This window comes from Cotesia glomerata, linkage group LG3 (genome assembly GCF_020080835.1).
Source record: "Cotesia glomerata isolate CgM1 linkage group LG3, MPM_Cglom_v2.3, whole genome shotgun sequence".
NCBI classification, from domain to species: Eukaryota; Metazoa; Arthropoda; class Insecta; order Hymenoptera; family Braconidae; genus Cotesia; species Cotesia glomerata.
The window spans coordinates 19,411,448-19,434,624 of record NC_058160.1 but is presented as its reverse complement, the minus strand read 5'-3'; the positions used below and the strand labels follow the sequence as shown (position 1 = coordinate 19,434,624).

The 23,177-nt window shown below is 30.2% G+C and overlaps 2 protein-coding genes across 5 annotated transcripts; both read right to left on the bottom strand.

Annotated features, from left to right (window-relative positions):
• Positions 1–816: 816 nt before the first annotated feature.
• On the bottom strand, positions 817–9,203 carry LOC123261511 (HEAT repeat-containing protein 5B). 4 transcript variants are annotated; one of them, XM_044723135.1, is made up of 12 exons: positions 8,891–9,203; positions 8,409–8,577; positions 8,103–8,314; positions 6,135–8,019; positions 5,956–5,988; positions 5,743–5,817; positions 3,316–5,668; positions 2,135–3,228; positions 1,833–2,046; positions 1,724–1,738; positions 1,398–1,543; positions 817–1,320 (listed from the first exon to the last, which is right to left on the bottom strand). In XM_044723135.1, exons 2-12 carry the CDS (start codon positions 8,535–8,537, stop codon positions 1,141–1,143), a joined length of 6,336 nt encoding a protein of 2,111 aa, XP_044579070.1. In that variant the 5' UTR covers positions 8,538–8,577; positions 8,891–9,203; the 3' UTR covers positions 817–1,140. The 4 variants fall into 4 exon arrangements, with proteins under 4 accessions (XP_044579070.1, XP_044579071.1, XP_044579072.1 ...); XM_044723136.1 differs by lacking the exon at positions 5,956–5,988; XM_044723137.1 differs by lacking the exon at positions 1,724–1,738 and having other exon boundaries at positions 8,891–9,202.
• Positions 9,204–15,946: 6,743 nt separating this feature from the next.
• LOC123261518 lies at positions 15,947–22,607 on the bottom strand. Its single transcript, XM_044723152.1, has 2 exons — positions 16,476–22,607; positions 15,947–16,340 (listed from the first exon to the last, which is right to left on the bottom strand). Exon 1 carries the CDS (start codon positions 22,073–22,075, stop codon positions 19,517–19,519), a length of 2,559 nt encoding a protein of 852 aa, XP_044579087.1. The 5' UTR covers positions 22,076–22,607; the 3' UTR covers positions 15,947–16,340; positions 16,476–19,516.
• Positions 22,608–23,177: the final 570 nt, after the last annotated feature.

Genomic DNA, 23,177 nt, shown 5'->3' with positions numbered 1-23,177 from the left:
ACCTCTAAATTTCAATATTAAGAGCTCTCATTTTGACAGAGTCTTTATTTTGGCACCCTCTGACAAAATTTGATGATCATTTAAAAAAATAAAATTTGTCGGTATTTTTAATACATCCTTCCACACATGTAATGTGGAATTTTGTGCGGTTATTAAAAAAATAATTTCTGAGTATCGGATAAATATTGCATAACAATACATATTATTACAATAAATTGCTATAAAAGTTCACTTTTATTATTAATAAACTCAAAAATTAATTTTTAAAAAACGACCATCGAATAAAAGATTTTTTGACACAGTATACTGGAATGTAAGTTAATAAAATTTCTTCCTTTGTTGTTGTATGATAAAAAAATAAACTACCCATGATTATTATTTGACAATTTTATCGATGTATACTTAACTTTTAAAAATATTCCTAAAGCTAATCATTCGAACAATATCTATAACTTTCTGAAATATTCAGAAAAGTTCAGAAGCAGTCTAAAATAACTACGAAAGTTTTCGAAACACCCCAAAGCCTTTTTTTCATAGTAAGGTTTCTTAAAAAGTATAAAATTATCTGTAACATTTCAGATAATATGAAACTCTGAAACATAGTAAAAAATTGTTTCTAAATTCATTGTTTACTTTTAAAAATAAGTCTCTTAATTATCTGGAATAATTCATAAACTGATTTTTTTGTCAATTTTATAAAATGAACAAAAAAGTATTCTAAACAACGATTTGTAGTAGGTATTTCGTTTGGCTTTGTTAATTTATTTAAATAAAATTACAAAAACATAATTTTTTTGAGTTTTTTAACTAAAAAAATAAAATTAATATATTTTTTTCTTTTCTTCTCATCTTATTATGCTTGATCTATTCTATACAATTCTATTTTGTTTTTAACATATATCATATATGCACAGATTTTTTATATGTGCATATTATTAATACAGATCCTGCAAATCCATGATTATTTTAGTTTTTTTTATTATTCACATGCCTATAGTATTTCACATAGTTTTCAGTTGATATTTTTACAAAACATTTATCAATAATTAATTCTAACATTTAAATAAAATTTATTGAAATAATACTATATAAGTGTTTAGTAGCTATGAGTTTATTTTTATCAATTTATTTTTTAGTAATTTAATTAAAATTTGAAAAATCAGTTTTTAATTTTATAGATGGAGTTACTATTTTCGTAAACAATGGTTTTATTGTTTCTGGTTGCTTTGAGTGTCTCTGTGCTTGTTGATGGCTTAAATGCACTGCATTTTCTAACTTAGTCTTTAACTCAGTGGATTGTGACATCAAAGTTTTGAATTCCTTAAAGAAAAATTTAATCAATATTGATGAACTTTTATTATTGATTATCTAATTTATTATTAAAATTATTATCTTACTTGAGGATACTTTGGACCAATCTTATTTAGCCATTGAAAACTCTGTTGATGTAAACTTATTTGCCATTGATTCCCTTGTAGTAATTTATCTTCTTCTAACAGATAATTTATCAATATTGGGACAAGAAGAGTCAGCATTTGAATACCTACAAAAAATTAGTACAATTAATAACAATTGAGTATACGTCCAAATTACAAATCAGAATAATACAAAGTATCATATAACTTATTTGTATCTAATAGAATAATATAATAATTTTTTTTAATCTTAGAAATAACACATATGACTTATTCGGTTATAAAAAATTAATGCCATATTAAAATACCTTGCATTAGCTCTCCTGATCCGTATGCAATTTTTAAAAATTAATACAAATAAAATTTATTTTATGAAATACACTCTAAATTGTTTCTATAATATAAATAAAAACTTACGTGTTTTAGAATCAGCAAGAGTAATGAGAGCTTCAATAGTACTAATACATTCTATAGTAAAAGACAATTCGAGATCATTTTCAACTTGTTTACTCTGATCGCTATATAAATATTCAACTAATCTGGGTGCAAGAGTATGGATATAAGGAGTACTAATACTTTTTTCTGGATGTATAAATATTGTTTTCAATGTCTGAACACATTTTAACCTCACCTAAAAACAACATAAATTTATTAAAAAAAAAAAAAAAAAAAAATACTTTACGAATAACAATATTACAAAAAAAGTTTTTATTACTTACCAGAGTATTAGTAGACTGAATAGCTTGTCTAAAATGATTGATGCAAGGAAACTGTATATTCGGTGCGCTAACAACTTCTGGTACTGCATGAAGAACAAAAACAGCTATACCAAGCATCATTGTAACTTCATCCATTTTTGTCTCATCATTTCCTGATTTAGCTAAATCGATTATTTTAGCAAGAGCACTTTGAAGTAATTCCATCCACTGTTTTTGACTTCCTGTATACGTCGAATATTTATTTGTGATGAAACTCTTCAAACAATGTAACGAAGCATGAACAGATGCCTCCGATGCTGTTCTGGTATTTTGATTATCAACTCGAACTCCAGTTTCTCGTATAATACCAGTAGCTAAATAAAGAAGAGTTGGAAGAATTGATAGAGCACCTTGAGGTGAGCAAAGAGATGGAAGAGTTTCCATAATACTGAGAGTTAAAGTAATAAGTTTTCCATTTTCTTCAGAAGCAACGTAACTTTTTTGTAATAGAATAGCAGTTGTTCCTTCAGGATTAGGATTCAAAGCAGGTAATTGTCGAACTAAAACACAAAGACAAATTTCTAAAACTGCAAAAATGAATGATTTGCCTGGCTTCAATTCTCCTGTTTCTCCTCCTTCGCCCAATAATTCTAATTCTTCACGATTTATCGCTTCTGAATTAGCTGGCACCAATTTTTTTAATTCGATTAATTTTTTTTCTTCTAAATTTTCTTCAACAGCCTTTACAATTTGTTTCAGTACTTCCATTGTCATCATTTGAATTATACAGTTGTCTTGCGTCAATAAAAGTCTATGAAGAACATTACAAAGTTCAATAGGAAGTGAAATATCGGCAGTTAAAATTTTTCTAACCCACATGGAGTCTAATAAAGTAAATAGGGCGCTGAGACAGATTTTTATATTTTGTGGAGACTCAGAAGAACGTGAACTACATAGTGCTTCCATACAAATACCGAAAAGAAGATGAAAATGTTCGATACTAGTATTTGATTTGGAATTATTAATATTATTATCTGAAGGATTATTATTGTCATTGTTATTATTATTATTATTGTTATTATTATTATTATTGTTGTTGTTGTTGTTGTTGTTGTTGTTGTTGTTGATGCCGTTATTATTGTTGTTACTATTTTTATTGTTATGATGGTGGTGATGATTATTATTATTATTATTGTTGTTGTAGCTGTTGCAATTATTATTAGGCGTTGGAATATTATCGACCGTCATTTGATTCAAATCAAATCCTTTTGTATTTAACCACAAAGCAGCAGCATGAAGAATAGGTGACCATGATTTAATATAATAAGGCCTTGCAGATTCCATTGTATCTGTTGTGTAAAATGCACCTCCTTCGTGAGGTAATTGACTTGCAAATTCTGGTGGTAATAAGAGTAAAGCATGATCACGTAATGCTGCAAGCCAATATTGACTTAAACTCAATAATTCAGGTTGTACTAAACTCAAGAGACTCTCATTTTGAAATTCAAATTGACCAAAATCATCATTATCTGTATTTTCTGTTTTACTAATATTTCTTAACGATGAATTACGTATATTTGGAGTAGAACCGTTGTTTATCATCGCTACAACATATACTTCAGCCCATGCTTTAAGAATAGCCAATCTTTCTAAAGTTAGAAGACTTTCATTATATAACTGCGGACGTGTATGGCCATCACGTAGTTTTTCTAATGATGAAACAAGCAATTGGTGAACACGTCGAAGATCATTAAGATCCCGAGCTACTCCACTGCCTATCCAAGCACTACAAGCTTCACAAGCGGCAGCGGTTACATGAGATGGTGTCTCTGGAGAAAATGCTGGTCTTAAAGCAGCTCCTACTTGCGCCTGAAATTGCTCTAGAAGTAAATGTCCCGGGAATTCAGGTTCAGGTACTTTAGCAAACTTTTCAATAATTTCTTGAAGAGTTTTCAATCCCTCCAAACGTAATGGATCACAATCACTTGTTGCAGCAATAAAAGCCATTCGTACAAGATCAGATAGATGTAAAACTAGATAATCACCTCGACCTTTTACTTGCTGAAATTCTTTAGCGACTGATAAGTCGAAATGTGCTTGTTTATTATTATTATTTATACAAGTGGTTATAATACGACGGACACACTGAGCAGCAAAAACACGCGTTGGCCACCTTGGAGATACACTAGGGCGCAATTTAGATTCATCGGCATGAAACTCCGCTTGGTCATCATCACCTTCTGCATCAGCACTGTCATTACCTACAAGGCTATCTTCATTAGATATTATTGATATTTCTTCACATGTACTAGCTTCTGATGCTACTGTAAGTACGTCTTTGCAAAGAGCTATCCAAAGAGAGAGATTATTAGCCGCTAACATTTGTAGCATACTTGTTAAAATATCGTGTATATCTTTAATGAGTCCACTATCAGTTTCAATGTCTAGTAAACTAAAAAGAACTCCCGGAAGACCTGTCTCGGTTATTGTTAAACCTTCAACAATATTTGTATCTCTACTTTCGTTTGCTAAACTCATCGCGTGTTCACATACTTCCTTAGCTTCTCGCTGAGCAAGTTGTCTCAAACACGATATTGCTGCTTTACGAAGGAGTAAATGATTGCTTGATAATGTACGGCATAAAGTTGGCACAAGAGAAGATAAATTTACATGACGTGGGGCAAATAAGTGCAACTGTTGAAGACATCCAGTTGCCTCTGCTTGAACTAAAGGATCTTGATGATCTTGCATTATTGCACAAGCACAAAGAAAAGATTGTCGAGCTGTACAAATAGATGATGTATTGCCTTGAAGTTCAGGCCCGATAGTTGTTATTAAAGCAGACAAAACTTTTCCAATGCATTGATGAACATCGATATGTGAATGTGACACATTTAATAATAACATCAATATTAAAGACAAAGTAGGCTCAACATAACCGCGAAACATTGGGCCTCCAGAGTCTGCAATAAGTGCTAAAGCGTGTAAAGCCCATACCTGGACTACTGGAGATGTATTATCTTGAGCAAGAGCGAGAAGAATACTAACACTAGTATTTAGATGTTGACTTGATCCCATTCCTCCTACGTATCTATGTAAGCAACCTAATGCTAAGGAGTGGCCAGTTCTAGTAACAACATCTCGGGCAGATTTTAAACGATCGAAACTCATTTGAGCTAATTTTGCTGTGTATTTTGGGTCTGAAATTACTTGAGCCATACGTCCAACGGCTTCCCCAGCCGCCCATCGTAAAATTGAATTATTGCTAACGAGTGTACCGACAATTAAATTTGTTGCTGATTTCTTGACATCTTCTTGTCCAAATCCAGTTTTTGTTTCGTTAAGCCCTTTCAAACCACTTAACACTGCTGTAAATACATTCATTTGTATAGCTTCTTGGCGGCTAGATTTAGCATGCTTGATACATTCTCCAAAATGATCTAACATTTGTAAACGATGCTTATTAGCAACTCGAGGAAATATTTGGCCAAATAATGATACTGATGAATCAATCACTGCAACGCCAAGTGGAAGTGGCCCAGGAATTGTTTCATTCTGAATAATTAAATCCAATTATTTTATTTATTTTTTATTTTTCTTATTAAAAATTAATCAAATTTAAAACTTACAGGTGATACAGGCCGATATAAAGAACATATATTGTGTTCGAGAGCTCCAGAACCGGCAGCGCTGTTAGGCTGTAACTAATTAAAAAAAAAAAGTTTGTTCAAGTCAATATAATGAAATTTTTATATATAATATTTTATGTGAATAAGCTGTAAATAAATAAAAATGAATAAATGCTATTTGCTATTTGGTTCTCCTTAAAGTATTTTACTTACGTGTTCTACATCTGCTCTTCGATTAGGTTCCATCTATATATCAATGCAACAATGTGATAATATATTGTTTTATTTTATATTATTATAACAATAATAATTATTATTATTGTAATTTTAATAATAATAATAATAATAAAATAATCACGTATAATAAAAAAAAAATTTTTTTTTAAAAGTACCTGATCTTCAATGGTACGATGTTCTGTTTCTTGAAGCCAAGTTCCTAAAATTACAGAATCGCTGGCATGACACACGATCCGTAGTAGTGATGTTGTAGTGTTTCCTGAATTTTCTGCTAATGTAAATTCGGAAACCAACATTCTAAGTAAATGAGTGTATGAACCCTCAAAGGTTTGGGGTGGTAAGAGTAATAATGTTTCATATAATCGAAGACGAACCATTGCTGATGGTACTTTTAGTTGACTATAATTTTTTATAACTGGTGAAATGTTAATAAGCATTGCAAGTGCAGATTCTATTGGTGTAAGTAGTCTACGAATAATATCATCATTTACTAGTTCAGGACAGTGTAATAAAAAACTGTACATAGCTGAAAGTGCACCTGCACGACCTTCCAAAGTAACATGCCAAGTAAACTCATCTCCTCGAGCTTTCTCACTTTCCAATTCCTTAGCAGATCTCGGAAAAACATTTCGCCATAATAAAAGCATCCTTGGTAGTAAGCCTTTAACAACAGCAGTGCCTAAAGTCATAATAGCTCCAATCAATAACCAACCAGCTTGAGTTCTATTAAGAGATAATCGGCTATTTTGAGCAGCACATCTTAATAACTCTTCAGCAGTGTTGAATATAATTTTTCCTTTAGTATGAGGTACTCCTAATGGAGATAATCTCACACTACCTAATACTGCAGCAAGAGCACTACTGTATCCAGCAATAGCCTCCGGTGAACTTCTCATATTTTCAATACCGTCAATGCATTTATCAATCAACGGTGTAATTTGACTTGGTACAGCAACACAAATACAACGAAGACACCATGAGGCTGCTAATCGTGCTGCTAGACATGGATGGACTAACACTGCCATTATTGTATCAATAAGACACAGAGATTGATCTGTGATTAAATTTGATGCCGTTGTTCCAAGACTGAGGATTAAATTACCTATTTCTTGTAATGCACAAACCAATAAATGTTGACTGTAGAGTGTTTCTTGATTAAAGTCTTTAGCGTTTTCCGGATTAAAATCAATAGAGTTCATTTCCTTTAAAATAATATGAGCTATTTCTTTACACGCTGCTGCTTGAGCTCCTTCTCCTAAAAGTTTTCCGACAGTACCTCGAAGAATAAAATTGATACACTTTCTACAATAAACAGCATCTATATGAGAATTTGCAGCTTTTGAATTTGCTACAAGATCAAGGACATGTACAACAAATACTCCAATATTTCTTTCCAACCATGTTCCGCCTAATATTTGTACGAAAATAACGTAAGCATGTGTCACGCCAACACGAATTTCTTTATTAACACTTGAATTGCCTTTTATAATTTCTCCAGTTCCTTTCAGAAATCCAACTCCACCTCGCGGAAATCCGCCCATTAATAAATTTAAAACTTCCTCAAGTGATATCGATTTACTATTTTTAGCTTGAGAAGTCATTGGATTTTTTGGCTTTGGAGCTGGAAGCTGTGTCATTGCACATAAAGTACCTAATAATTTAGCCACAGAACACCGTACTTCATAATTAGAACCTTCAAATGCTCGAAAGCATAATGTTGCCATAGCCTCAATTTCATTAGTATAAAGAAACGGAGCGTGATTTAGCATTTCCAAAAGACATTTTGCGGCAGAACATCTAACAGCCATTGATCTGTCTATTAGATAACTTCGAGCCACTTTAGATATTTCTTTATGCACATTTATTATTGCTGAACCCATACCAGCACATACTTTTTCTAATGTATGCATTATTTCAATCCTTACTTGAGATTCAGCTGATCGTAGTGATTTTATAAGAATTTGAACTGTTTCTTCATACGATCTACCCATCATACGTCCTAATTTTTCGTACATAGCTCCAACACAACATATAGCAGCTCTAATTAAATAAATCAATGTAAAAAAAAAATTATTTTATTTTTAATTAAAATAAAAATAATATTAATAATGAATAAAGCTTACAATTTTGTAGGAAGAAAACTTGGAGAATCATCTTTATTTTTTAAGATGTCATTACATTTGTTTACGGTGTCAAATAGCAGAAATGTATCTCCAACACTAAACAATGTTGCAAGACATCGAGCTATTAGTCTTCGTGTTGGTGGACCTGGTGCACTTTGCATATGTCTGCTTAATTGTTCGACTAATTTTTGTTGACAACCTTTGATGTCATTCTAAATAAATAAAAAAAAAAAAATGTATTTTTGTTCTAAAATTGAAAAAAAAAAAAAAGATTATGAATTTGATTATTACAATATTTATATTTACTTTTTGTGCGGCGACTAAAACTTTATCTAAAAATCGTAACCATTCAAATACAAAGACTGGTCGTTTGGCTTCAGGAATTTGATTTAATGCATCCTCATTTAATGTTAAACTATGACTCAACTCCATCATTGTCGTTACTTCACAAACTCGAATAACAATAATTACGTACCTATAAAAAAAAAAAAAAAAAAAAAAAAAATTTGAAAATATCGAACTTATACTTGTAAAAATTTTAATTAATTCTAATTATGTATATCAAGAAAAAAAATTAATTACAAATTTTGGGTACAAATTTCTAAATCCACAAGAATGTTATAAAATATTTAGTATAAAAAAGTGTAGTGAGAGAATTCTCAGTTAAACTAATAACATATTTATATGATCTTTAAATAATAATAATAATAATTTTATTATAATTGAATAGAATGATACTCTACATACGTCTTGTCAAAATAATATGGTTCACAATAATGTTTACTCACTTAAATAAATGTCAAATTCTACTTTGTTTTGATGGTTCAATATTAAACCACTATAAATATATCTTTCCGGATGACATTGATTTACTAACTTGGACATATAAACACTACTAATTCGTAAATTTTACGGAATTGATACAGAACTTTAAGAATTGATTGATTTACTTATAATACGGAAATTAAAGATTCGGAATATCTATAAAATGATTAGATCTCTGAAGTTGCTTTGATGTGTTATATAAAATTAAATTTTATATGTTATTCACGTCTTTCATCAGCAAACTCACATAACCCTGTTAATATGTATGTACCGTGTCTAAAGTGCTGCCACTTTTGTTATACAGTTGCGGAATAGGTCTCAACTAATAAATATTTACAAAAATCCATACTTAAAAAATTTAATTTAAATTTATTTATTTTTTGTAAATGTCAAATAATTCAATAAAAGATAAATAATTTTATGTATATTTACTATACTTTATTTTAACTTTCATTTTCAGATTTTATATGTTATCGACTTTTTAGAGTACTTATGAGGGGTATTTTAAAAAATATATTATCTTGATATTTTAATATAAGCCTTCAATTTGTAGTACAAAGTTAGGAAAATTCCCCAACAAAAACTCAGTTTTCCTTGATAATCCATTAAATCTTAAATCTAAACGGATACATATATGTATTTTTAAAAAAATTTACCGTAAAGTAGTTTCAAACTAAAAAATCTTTAATTTAATTAAGATAAAGAAATTCGAGCTCCATATCAAAGAACTTAAGTTTTAAAAATTACTCTCAGCATAAAACTATCAACAAAAGTTAATCCGTGTTTTAATGGGGTATTTAAAAGGAAAAAAATTTTATTTTTTAATTAAAAAATCAAAGTAGTTGTAATTATATAATATTTGATAAAACTTTATCATGTTTCGTCAGATTTAATTTTCTGACATCAAATATAAGACGAAATCTACCTAGATGATACATCATTCGCTTAAATATGATGAGATATAAACATCTGCCAATATTAGATATGTTTGTTTATAAATAAAGAGATTGATCCTACTATAAATATAATTATATATTATTCTATATTTATGCAATGTAATTACATATTTTTCCAAGCAACATTTAATAAGTAATAACTGAATGTCTGCGAAGTATAATTTATAATTATAGTTTTGATTTATTTTAATAACTGCGGATAATAAGTCTTTATAAATATATTTCTCTAAAAAGAGTAATTGTACATTTTTTTTAATTTTCCGATTTGACATTTTCGAAAATTTAGGATTTAAATTAATTCATCAATTGAGATCTAATTAATTAGATTCATTACAGCTCTCTTACAAAGTCTAATCAGCTTTATCCGGTAAGCGGTTGATTTTGCAAGGCATCTCTGGAACTTTCCGCTGATTTCAAGTTCAAAAGTTTAAAAAACATTCTGTTACGAAATTATTGAGCTTTTCGAGTTCGGCAATATATTTTTCATACTCCTAAAAGCTCAGAAATATCATTTTTATTTAATTACGAGCTCACAACAGACAGACGTTGTTCTATCAAAATTTCGCAAAATCTGTATGTGACCGGTTCATTAAATAGTAAAAAACTTTTGAAATTGTATCAAGTAAAAATAAGAAATAAATCTATGTCTATGTCTGATATTGAATGTGAAAGGAGTAAATTTAGTTTCGAATACAATCGACATAGAGCCATGCGGTATTTTATCAAATTCTAAATTACATTTAAAATAATTCATAATTTTAGGTAAACAGTCTAAACAATGAAATACTGTTCGTTGGTAAATGCATATAGCTTGACAATAGCTGAACCGATTAGGTTAATTTTTTGCAAGCCTCATAGCGTGAAGCGCGTGAAGTTGTGCTTTATATATATATATATATACTCGACTCGTCAAGGTCAAGCAATTTTGTGATCTTTAAATGTCTCTATCACAACCATATTACACTTATACAATGATATAAGTAGATGTACACCGAAAAAACACTTAAATTAAACCATCTTTTACTTTCTAAAATCATTTCATGTTGCTATTTTGAAAAAAATTTTACGTGGACGTCCGGATGTCACCCCATTTTGGATGTACCAACGATTACTCCCGAACAAATTGATATTTCAAGACCAGACCTTTTTATTAGTTTAAGAATTCGATGAACTGGGTCCGTATTTCATATCAGTGGCCTAGTTTACGTATTTATTTTTTAATTGAATTTTTATTAAAATTCACTACGATACAACCGTACAAAGCCAAATGAACTTTTCTTATAGTCTAGTCAACAAGTTCAAAAACGTGTTAAATAGAAATAAAGCTCCTAAAAATATGTGCGATAGCTCGTTCGATTCGGAATGACGTCTAGAAAAATGTTTTTTAAGGGTATATTAGCACATAAAAAATTGCGATTGTTATTAACAAAATAAGATAAAAAAAAAGGTATTTAGTTTTTCGTTAATAAATTTTAAAATAATGATATTTAAGGAATTTTGAAAAAAGATCCTGAAAGAGGGGAAAATTTCCAATAAAAAAGTCCCGACTCCCGAAACTCTATCTATATTATTTATAATTTTTTTTTAACGCTGGAAATAGTGCTCCGCGAGAGCGTTACGGCATAGGCGCGCCGTCTAAAAAGCCGGTATATCACCTAAAATAATTTTTTTTTAATATTAAATAACAATTTAAAAATTTGAATAAAATATGGTGTAATCTAGACGCTTGAACGAAAAAAACCTCGGTGAAAAAAAATTTTTTTGTCGATTATTCAAAAAGTTACACTATTGTTAATTAACTAATTTTTTTCCAATCTCTATTTTTATAAATTACGGCATAAAAGTTTAAATAATTGGTCTATAAATTTTTCGCTTCGTGGAGCTCTTCTTATTTAGGTACTTAATGAAGTTATGCAAAAAAAATTTATTAAAGTTTATTATTTTGTTAATAATAATTTTTTTAAATTAACTAAAAATGAAATTTCTAAAAAATGTTATCAAAATAATTTTTTTTTGGTAATATCTTATTATTGCTGTTTTTGCATCTAATATAGGTATTAATTAACATTGGAAAAAACATTTTTACGTCATTTGTTAGAAATTGTTTATAAACAAATAGACTATTTTAGGATTTAAAAAAAATTTTTTTTTACTATCTTATTGCATAGGTGAAATGATGATTTTTAAAAAAAAATTTTTTTCTTAAATAAATTTTTTTATTGTTTGTAATCGTTTTTTTTATATTTAAACTGTCTAAATAATTAGTTAAGAAATTATTTTATTCTTAAAAATCATCATTGACGCTTTTCAATAGAAAAACAGAGAAATAAATTTTTTTTTGTAAATAATTTAATTGTTTATTAACTTAACAATTTGTTATAAACAAATAATATTAACCGTTATATTTTTTTTCGAAAACTTGAAAAAATTACAAAAACAACCATATATATGAAAGAATAGAAAAAAATTTTTTGTATTATTCATATATATGGTTGTTTTTGTAAATATTTTCAAGTTTTCGAAAAAATATAACGGTTACATAATTATTCAAGTTTATAAATTGTTATAACAATTTTAAACTATTTACAATACGGTAAAGAACATTTATTTCATTTTCTATTGAAAAGGTTATCAATGATGATTTTTAATTATTCATAAAAATGAATTCAAAATCGATTCTGTAGCTATTATTTATCAGTTGTTATAAGCATTTATTTATAAAAATTTTTTTTAAAAATCATCATTTCACCTATGCAATAAGATAGTAAAAATTTTTAAATCCTAAAATAGTCTATTTGTTTATAAATAATTTCTAACAAATGACGTAAAATGTTTTTTCCAATGTTAATTAATACCTTAGATGCAAAAATACAATAAGATATTACCAAAAAAAATTATTTTGATAACAATTTTAGAAATTTCATTTTTAGTTAATATTTAAAAATTATTATTAACAAAATAATAAACTTTAATAAATTTTTTTGCATAACTTCATTAAGTACCTAAATAAGAAGAGCTCCACGAAGCGAAAAATTTATAGACCAATTATTTAAACTTTTATGCCGTAATTTATAAAAATAGAGATTGAAAAAATTAGTTAATTAACAATAGTGTAACTTTGAATAATCGACAAAAAATTTTTTTCACTGAGGTTTTTTTCGTTCAAGCGTCTCAGATATTAAAAACTATTCATATTACCAAATTTTTAAATTGTTATTTAATATTACAAAAATTATTTTAGGTGATATACCGGCTTTTAGACGGCGCGCCCTGCCGTAACGTCGCGGAGCCCTATTTCCAGCGTTAAAAAAAATTATAAATATGAGATATTTCGGGAGTTGAGACTTTTATTGAAATTTTCCTTCTTCAGGATCTTTTTTCAAAAATTCCTTAAATATTATTATTTTAAAAGTTATTAACGAAAGACAAATACCTTTTTATCTTTTATTTTGTTAATAACAATCGCAATTTTTATAAAGTTAATATAACAACTTTAAAACATTTTTCTAGACGTCATTCCGAATCGAATGAGCTATCGCACATATTTTTAGGAACTTTATTTCTATTTAACACGTTTTTGAACTTGTTGACTAGACTATTATTTGTCACGTGAAAACTATGGCGCCACTTGATCAAGCTAGATTTTTTTAGACTGCGTGCGCATATGACAAGAAAAAAGAGCGGTGATGTTTAAAAAAAAAAATAAAAAATACTCTGTAAGAAATTACTTAATTATAATTTTTTTTTTTTTTAATCAATTACACAATTAATTTTTTTCTTAAGAAATGAATGAGCGTCATGAGGCGTGCATTTTTGGATTTTGCAAACTTTTTTTATTTGTTCGTATGAGTTCAATTTATGCGTTTATGAACAAAAAATTCTACAAAAGTGGCCCGAAAAATTAAAAAATTCTGGAAAAACTTAGTTTTCTTTTTTACGGAATTTTTCTATGAACTACCCGGGAAAAAATGTTCAGACATGACCATGTCTGTTCATGTATGACCAAGTCTGAAAGTAGACATGAACATGCCTGCTCATGTCTGAGGCGTTATATATTTCAGGCCTGACCGTGACTGATTAGGCGTGAATAGACATGATCATACCTGAAGATTTCATTACGTTCAGGCATGACCAGGCTTGTTCATGTATGGTCATGCCTGTTCATGTCTGATCATGCGTTCATGCATGGCCAGGTCTAAAACGTTAAATACTAATTGTTTTTTTTGTTCCTCCATTAAAATATTATTCTATATACAAAAGAAAAATTCCCTTCAAGTTTGATCGCGTAAATTTTGATGATATAATTTTAAACTTTATATAATTTCAAATATCTTCATTTATAATCATATATAATTATTTATAGCTCCAATATATATTTATGTATAATCCTATGTACAATCATATGTGTATGAAAATATGTAGATATTTTTTCTCGTACACTCAGAAGATAAATCAATGAAAGAAGTTCTGAGTCATCAGTTGATAGAATAAATCATCATAGAATTGAAAAAGTAGAGATCATTAAAATTACAAATACAAAAAAAGAATTGACAAAAGGTTATAATTTCGACATAAGAAATATAAATATACGTATTTAACGCTTCAGACTTGACCATGCATGAACGCAGGCATGACCAAACATGAACAAGCCTAATCAAGCCTGAACATATTTAAATCTTCGGATATTTCATAAATTCATAGAGAAATCTCGTAAAATATTTTACTTGAAATTCTGTTTTCTAAGTCGGTTGTCAAGATTTCTCGAAAACTACTGAACCGATCTTGATGAAATTTGGCATTAGTCTTCGACATGTACTTGAACGAAAGACTTTTTTTTTCAAACCGCAACTAAATTTTAAAAGATCAAAATGTGGTGCAAATTTCAATTTTTTGTTTTTTTCCTTCGTCCAGATTCTAGTTTCAGGTATTGCATAAAAGACCCAATTTAGTTTTTTGATTTCACATGATCCTGTCTTAAGTTATGCTGTCAACGCAAAAGCACCTTTTTTCGTAGAGGTCTCCAGAAGAAACGTTGCAATGACTGAGTTTTAAATATTTTTCTAAAAAAATTCCAGAAGATGTTTAGTATCTAACTTCAATTTAACAAAAAGTTTAAATTAAAAATTTCATTATTTATGTAAAAAAAAAAGTTGTTGAAAATATGCCTTCTTTCCCGGAGTAAATCCATGTAACCCCTTAAACGATTTTGATAATTTTGGCATAAGTTTTCTTGGAAGGAGAGCAGGCTATATTTTAGAATTGATCGGTTCACTGGTCTAGAAGTTATTTCAAAATAAAAAAATTAAAAAAATCTATAAGACCAAATAGTTTATATTCTCAAAAAATATAAGTTCTGTGGATTCCTTTCAAATATTGCAAGCTCTATCCCATAATAAAATTGAGATGAAATGTAGGTGAAACCAATTTATTCGTAATGTGATTGGTTGAAAATATTTATTCTCATTCTGATTGGTTGAAAGTGAATATAATATACATAAACGACACATAAATAGGTAGATGTACCGTTTGTGGCCACTTTAAGCGATTCCATATTTTTTATTTAGAATTTAATTAACTTAAGTAAAGTATATAATAACGTAATATGGATTAGTGATATCTTTAATACATTAGTTATCGAACAATTAAAAGCAAATACCTTATAAACTTACTTTAGTTTAAAAAAATAGAAATAATTAATCATACCTGTTGTTTCACCAGTAGTGGCCATAGAAGTACTACTTTTGGCCATCGGTTGCACCACTTGTGATCATAATAAATAAAAGTTTTTGGTGGATGGAATATTATTAATATTTACTCAATTAATTAGCAAAATATTAATTTATTTTTAACGTATTTGAACATAAAATAATAAAACTGTTACAGGTAAAGAACTTTAAGTTAATTTTTAGACATTTTTCGCGGTTTTACAGATTTTTTCGCAGGTAATTCTTTAGCTAATTTTTTTCTAGTTTTTTCCTCTAATTTCTCTTGTTTTATCTTTTTATTTTTTTCAATTCTCTCTTCTCTTTCAATTTTTTTTTCTTCTTCTTTGTCATTTTTTTCTTTTCTTTAGCTTCCATAATTTCTATCCACTTATCAGCTGTTATTACTGAAGGCAAATGTTCAACTGCACGTTTGCGCTTTGATGACTGTTTTTTAGACTTAGGCCACATAACTATTTCATTTATGACTTCGTCTAATGATTTTCGACGCATTGTTATAGTATTAGGATTAGATACATTTTCCGTGCTAACAGAAGAAACAGCATCAGGTTTTGTTACCTCAATAATAACAGGTGATGATTGGATAGCGTTATCACTGGAAGGAAGAATTGGTCTAACACTGGTAGAATGATTATCAATATCTAAAGGGATAGGAGGTTCAAGTAAAAAAGGAACTCCAAAATCTGAATTTTGGTTAGGACTGTGAGAGATCAAGGATTCCAATTGTTCATCGACTAAAAAAGAATAAAAAACAAAATTAAATTAAAACATGATTTTAAAATTAAATTAAAAAACCAATGGAAAGACACTAAAAACCGATTAACATTAGGAAGTGTTTAAATTTTTGTTTTGTCTAATCATATACTCACCTTCATCAAGAATAGGCTCTGAAAATTCAGGAAACGGAAATTCAATAATGTCGTTGTCATTGGGAATCGAAGGATTGAGATCTTTAGACGCGAGAGTGAGGCACGATGAAGATTGCAGTTCATTATCAACATTTTTATCATCTTCTACAGCCTTGACCCAAAGATCATACAAAGCTCGTTTTTATCATCAGCTTCCCAACCAATGCCTGCGGCTCTTGCGTTCTTGAATCGTTGTAAAACTTCTGCATCAATTTTACTTTCAACGAATTGTCAATGAGATGAAACTTGTGATGATTTTTGTGAATCAGATTCGTTAAAAATATTGTGATCATTTTGAAATTCTTTCATCTCAACGCATTTAGTGTAATCAACTGCGTCAGCATCGAATGGGCATATGCCCCAATAGTCTACTGTCCCCACTACGAAACTTTTCTGGAAGTAATTACCAAACTCAATTTTTTTTTGTTTTAATGTAAAAAAATTCAAGGAATCCAATGGTGCAATTTGCACGCAAATATGAGTTGCCGATTTTTTTTTTATTTATAAAAAACTGTTGCAAAAAATGTTTCAGCTGACTTTAATCAATTTGTACGGAAATACTTTTTCCGTGGAGTTGTTTAAACGTTAATAATAAAAAAGTTCAATGTTCTCTGAATCTATTGGTCACAAATTTTCCATAAAAACATTCATTGTTAATAACAAAATAATACAATTAAAAAAAAAAATACTTGCCTAACAGGTGAGCTTGTTACCGACACAGTCTGCGCAGCTCTTGAGTGGGGAAAGTTGCGCGCGCCGCTGGGTCCGTTTGAATTATCACGGCGTATGACAAATAACATTATCAATAAATTTTTTTTTTAATTCATTAAAATAATTGTGTTTTTCAAAAATTATTATCTAAATAATAAATAATAAAAATGTATATTATATATGTCGGATTAACATTTTCAGGGGCGGTAGAATTCAATGGGCTTGTCGATTCCATATTCGTTTATTTTTACAATAATTAAAATATAACACTAACTCGTATAAAGAATACAGCATCTACAAATATTCGTAATGTAATGAATCGGAGGTTAACTAATTGTTGGAACACAATTCTATGCGCGCGCAACTTTGCCCACTCAAGAGCTGCGCAGACTGTGTCGGTAACAAGCTCACCTGTTAGGCAAGTATTTTTTTTTTTAATTGTATTATTTTGTTATTAACAATGAATGATTTTATGGAAAATTTGTGACCAATAGATTCAGAAAACATTGAACTTTTTCATTATTAACGTTTAAACAACTCCACGGAAAAAGTATTTCCGTACAAATTGATTAAAGTCAGCTGAAACATTTTTTGCAACAGTTTTTTATAAATAAAAAAAAATCGGCAACTCAAATTTGCGTGCAAATTGCACCATTGGATTCCTTGAATTTTTTTACATTAAAACAAAAAAAAATTGAGTTTGGCAATTACTTCCAGAAAAGTTTCGTAGTGGGGACAGTAGACTACAAGCTTTAAATCCACTCTTAATAACATTAACAAAATTTTCTTCATTGATGAGCTTTGACAAAAAAGCTGGAACATTATGTTTTTGCACATCAGCACCATTATTTTCGATTCGCCAATTACGGACCAAATTCTTCCACCGTTGTTTTAACGGGAAAAAAAAGATACATCGAGTGGCTGAAGAATATGTGTTGCGTGTGGTGGGAAACAGTACAGGATAATTTGTTTCTCTTTACAGAACTTACTTAGATGGATCGACATGTGAGAGACATGACCATCTAAGAATACAATCACTGGGAGTTCAATTTCACTCTCTTGAAGAAATGGATAAAAAACATTTGGAAAGTATTCATAAAAAGCTTCACTAGTCATCCATCCGTTTTCCGATTTCCCTATCCCCCAATTCTTTGAAGCAGAATCAACACAAATCTTCGGTAATCGTTCGTATTTGAATATTTTTAATGGGGGTGCAAACTCTCCAGCAGCATTAACATTAAACAATGTCGTTACATTTTTTTTCTCATTACCAGCTACATCGTAGACAGCCTTTCCTCTTTCGGCCAAAACAAGACCACCCTTTGGCGCAAGATGTATTGCTGTTTCATCCATATCAAAAACCCGTCTAGGATCTTCAAGAATTTTAATATCTTCACCAAGCTCTTCGGCTACATGCGAAAATCAAGAACGTATACTACTCTCAGTGACAACTGCCCGAACCTTGCAAAGATGTTCAGCTCTTTTTTGTCCAACGCGTGGATGACGTTTAAGGAAACCTTCAAACCACTTTCTTCCAGGGATTTTGTTTTTAAACGGATTTTTCATCTCTTCTGCTTCCACTAATTGTTTCACAGAGTGTATCAAAAAATCCTTATTTATCGGAAAACCCATCTTACTAGTCCCTAACAACCACTCTTCCAATTTTTCTTCGATATGATGACCAAGTACAGATTCCGGACCCACGCGACCTGAAGATTCTGGAGCTCTTCCTTTCAGCTTATTACGCAATGTCATTCTAGGAATTAGTCCGGTCAATTTAGACATTCGAAGTTACATAAAGTCCCAACAAGCTGAATTTCTGTGAAGTTGTTCAAAACATAATTATAAACAATGTCTAGAAGTTCCCCATCATTCCCCTGTAAGGAAAAAATTTAATTCAAGGTCAAAGGTCAAAAAAATGAGTTTTTCGCGATTTTCAGCAAAACGGTAAGTTTTATCATAAAAGTACCTCAGACAAAAATTGTAGATCATAAAATTATCTATAAAAAAATGTATCAATACTTTTTTTCTTACGAGCCACCGTTTCTGAGATATAACGATTCAAAAAGTTATAAAAGTTGCTATCGTCATAATATGCACACGTTTCCACGCCACCTATGAGGTAGTGTACTTAGCGCGTTTTTTTTAACGTGGTTTCCCCAGTAGGCCTACTCCACGGGTCAGTTGTGATCCTGTTTAATGTCAAACTATTGCAAAATAACGGAAATTTTCAAAGATTGGGAAAGATAAAAGCAATGTAAATGAAAAAAAAGTGTTGAAGTTTATTCGTCTTATTCGTAAGTTTCAAATTCTTGTTCTTCTTCTCCTGCTTCTTCTTCATCTTCATTTTGGATGCAAGTAAATTGCGTCAATAGCGATGTATCGCATGATACTTCGTCGGAGTCAAACGAATCCTCCATTGTTTGTGATTCAATATTAGAGCACGACCAGCCTTGACAATTTGTGCATGCCAAAGAACAAGACAGTCCGACTTTTTTGCAACCACATTTAGCACTGCATCCCTTTTTGCAGTTGCAAAAAATAGTGTTCAGCAGTTTTTCCGGCGCAGGTGGAAGTAAAGTTTGAACTGGCTCTAATATATTGTTGACCAACTTCCAACCCCAGTCTGTAGGGTCTAGCTGATAACCAAGCCACACTTGAACTTGGTAATATATTCGAAAAAGATGTTGGTGAGCAGCAACTGAGGTTGGAGGAAGACAAGCTAATTGAACTTGTTTTTTATTTTTAGTATTTTTAACGAAACATGCATATCGATGCTTATCTAAACAGGTAGTTTTTTTAGGAGCTCCGTACATAGAAAGAAGAAAGCGGATGCCGTTGGTAATAACTTCTTGTTGAGTTGAATTACTCTTTTTAAAAACTTCAGCCCATTGAATTAAATCTTGTTTTTCAAACATTTTGAAAACTGCTGTTTTACCCCTCCTGTAAAATGCAGATGTCGTATCACAGCCAGTTATTGCGTGTAAAAATAGTACATGATCTTTACACTTTACTAAAGTAAATAAACTTTTTGATGAATATATATCTGATTGATGCTGAGCTTTTCCTGGTTTTAAGAAAAAAATAGTTTTTTCAGTTGGCGTTCGAGCAGTGAGTAATACAAGTAAGTCAACATCTTCACCAACAACAATAGTTGTATTTGTCAAATTGAATTGCTCTATTGCTGTTTCAATAATCAATACATCAGCATCATTATTAGCTTGTTTTACCAATATATTTTCAGCCGTAAACTTTTCTTTCAACATTGAAATGAACCGAGACTTGTTGTGGGTATTTGTAAGAAATTTCTGTTGACTGGTTGGGACGGTCATAAGTTCATCAAATAAAATATCAGAAGATGAAGATGTTGCTAAAGTTCGACGACGTTGTTCTGCAGCTTTGATATTTCTCGTGCAATCATCATAGCCATCAAATACGACAGTAACTCTGGGACCAAAATGTCGACGTACATACTGAACGTATTTATCCAAGATAACGTTGAATGTTTCTTCGCTATCCCACACAACGCGGTGTAGTAAGTATCCTCCGTCAATGATGTATGTCGCATTAGTGTTGTTAATATCAATATTTACTTTTTCAAAACAATCGTAAATGGTAGATTTCTGTGTTTTACGCATCCCGATGTCATCAAATAACGATAAAAGGTAGGGAGCTAATTCATATTCAAAATATTTTTCAATTTTATCTTGAAATGCTGCAGTAATACTCATGCGTTGGAACAATAATACAGGGTCAATAGGTACTTTTTCTTCATGAACTTTTATGGAACTAGTCATAGCTAAGAGAGGAACAACTTTATCAGCGCGTTTTAATTTAATATTATTAAATGTCAGTCCTGTCATTTTTGCCATAGAAGCAAGTCCAACTTCACGAGCTTTATAACAATTAATTTTATCGTCACCAACGACACCACTCGCAATAGAAACAATTTTGTTAACCTCTGGAAAAGGATCATGCGTTGAGAACCACTCTAAAAGTCTTCGTATGTCTCTAGCATCTTTTTTTACTCGTGAATCACTTGCATCAACATGCTGCTCGGTCGTATCCATCCTAACATTAGCGATATCTTCTAATTTGTCACAAACTGTATTCATAGCATGCATACTATAAACCCATTTACTGATGACGCTCTCTTTTGTACTTCTCCCTCGAGCAATACCTCCATCTGTCTTCATAGCTTTCATCATAGATTGCTCGATTACCATGTACGGTGAAGTTCCACAACTTAATTTGTCTAAACGTCTAACTGTAAAAAATCCTCCTGAAAACTTTTCGTAAACTTCAGGATCAATCAAATTCTGTAATTGTTCCATATCCTGCAAGTAAAGGTGTGCAGATTTAGCATAAGGAAAATGTCCAGACGCGTGAAAATAAGGAAGCATTTCTTTGACGCAGTTTAAATGAGCTTTCCAATCCCCCATACGCTCAGCTCTTAGGAATTTTTTAGCAATGGAAACCATACAAAAATATTGAATCCAAAGTTTTTCAGTTGGTCCTCGTTCCTCATATTCTTTTAGTTTTTGATTAAATTTATCAAGTAAAGCTCCAGATACTTCATCGTCATTTTCAATATCATTGTATGAAAGAGTATTACCTAATATATGCTCGATATTTACGATTAGATCTGCATCCATTATGTCATTCATTTCAACTTCTTTTAATATTATAATTGCCAAAGTAAGCTGAAGTAGTGTATGAGCTCGAACAGCTCTTGCGTAAGCATGACCATTCAGCATTTTTTCTAATGATTTTGACGCATAGATCTCTGCTAGTACTTCTTTCACGCCGCTTCCTTGCATAATATGACCAATTGCTCCCATAAAAGACATCAGTAAATGAAATCCTCCAAGTCTGATGATGATTTTTGATAATTCAGAGCGCTGAGGTGCGGCTGATACAATTTCTCGAGCTTTAGCATACAGGGGCTGGTCGAAAGTCACGATGCATACAGTGTGGCCATACCGTTTTGCATTCTCTAATGCACAAAGTAAAGTCGTATAGATAGTATTATAGTTACTGGTTGGTTGGTGAATAAATGGTAAAAATGAAATTTGAGATTTAGAATAATTCGTATGATTATTTGTTAAACGTTCAATAAAACCATTCCAACCGGGTAAAGACTCATTTTTTCATTTTCCATAAAACCATACTACATCAACTTTTTTGAGAAACGATACTATTTCAGTTCCATAAACAAAATCTTTAACATTTATTTTACTGTAGCCTACTACACCGTCATTTGTATAAGTCTGTATCAGACAGATGTCTCGAAGTTACACTGGCTTAAAGATTAAGGGACTGGATTTCATTTTACCTGATATTCTTGTAGTTAAAACTTATGTATATTTTATATTGTAAGTATAAGTTACAATGACCGATAGAAAAATATTTAAACATTTAATATATAATATATATATATATTATATAAAATATTACAACTCTAGATGTATATACGTGGCGTACTCATGCATATTATGACGATAACAACTTTTATAACTTTTTGAATCGTTATATCTCAGAAACGGTGGCTCGTAAGAAAAAAAGTATTGATACATTTTTTATAGATAATTTTATGATCTATAATTTTTGTCTGAGGTACTTTTATGATAAAACTTACCGTTTTGCTGAAAATCGCGAAATAATTTTTTTGACCTTTGACCTTGAATTAAATTTTTTTCCTTACAGGGGAATGATGGGGAACTTCTAGACATTGTTTATAATTATATTTTGAACAATTTCACCGAAATTCAGCTTGTTGGGACTTTATGTAACTTCACTCTCATTTTTTGGTCTAAATTAACCGGACTAAATATTATATTGTTTAAATGCCGATGTAATAGCAGTTCCACTTTTGATTAACTCTAAAGCCTTTTTTAAATCAGCTTCAGGATACTTAAAAAACGTCCTTTTAGGTTTGCTGATTGTCGCTTG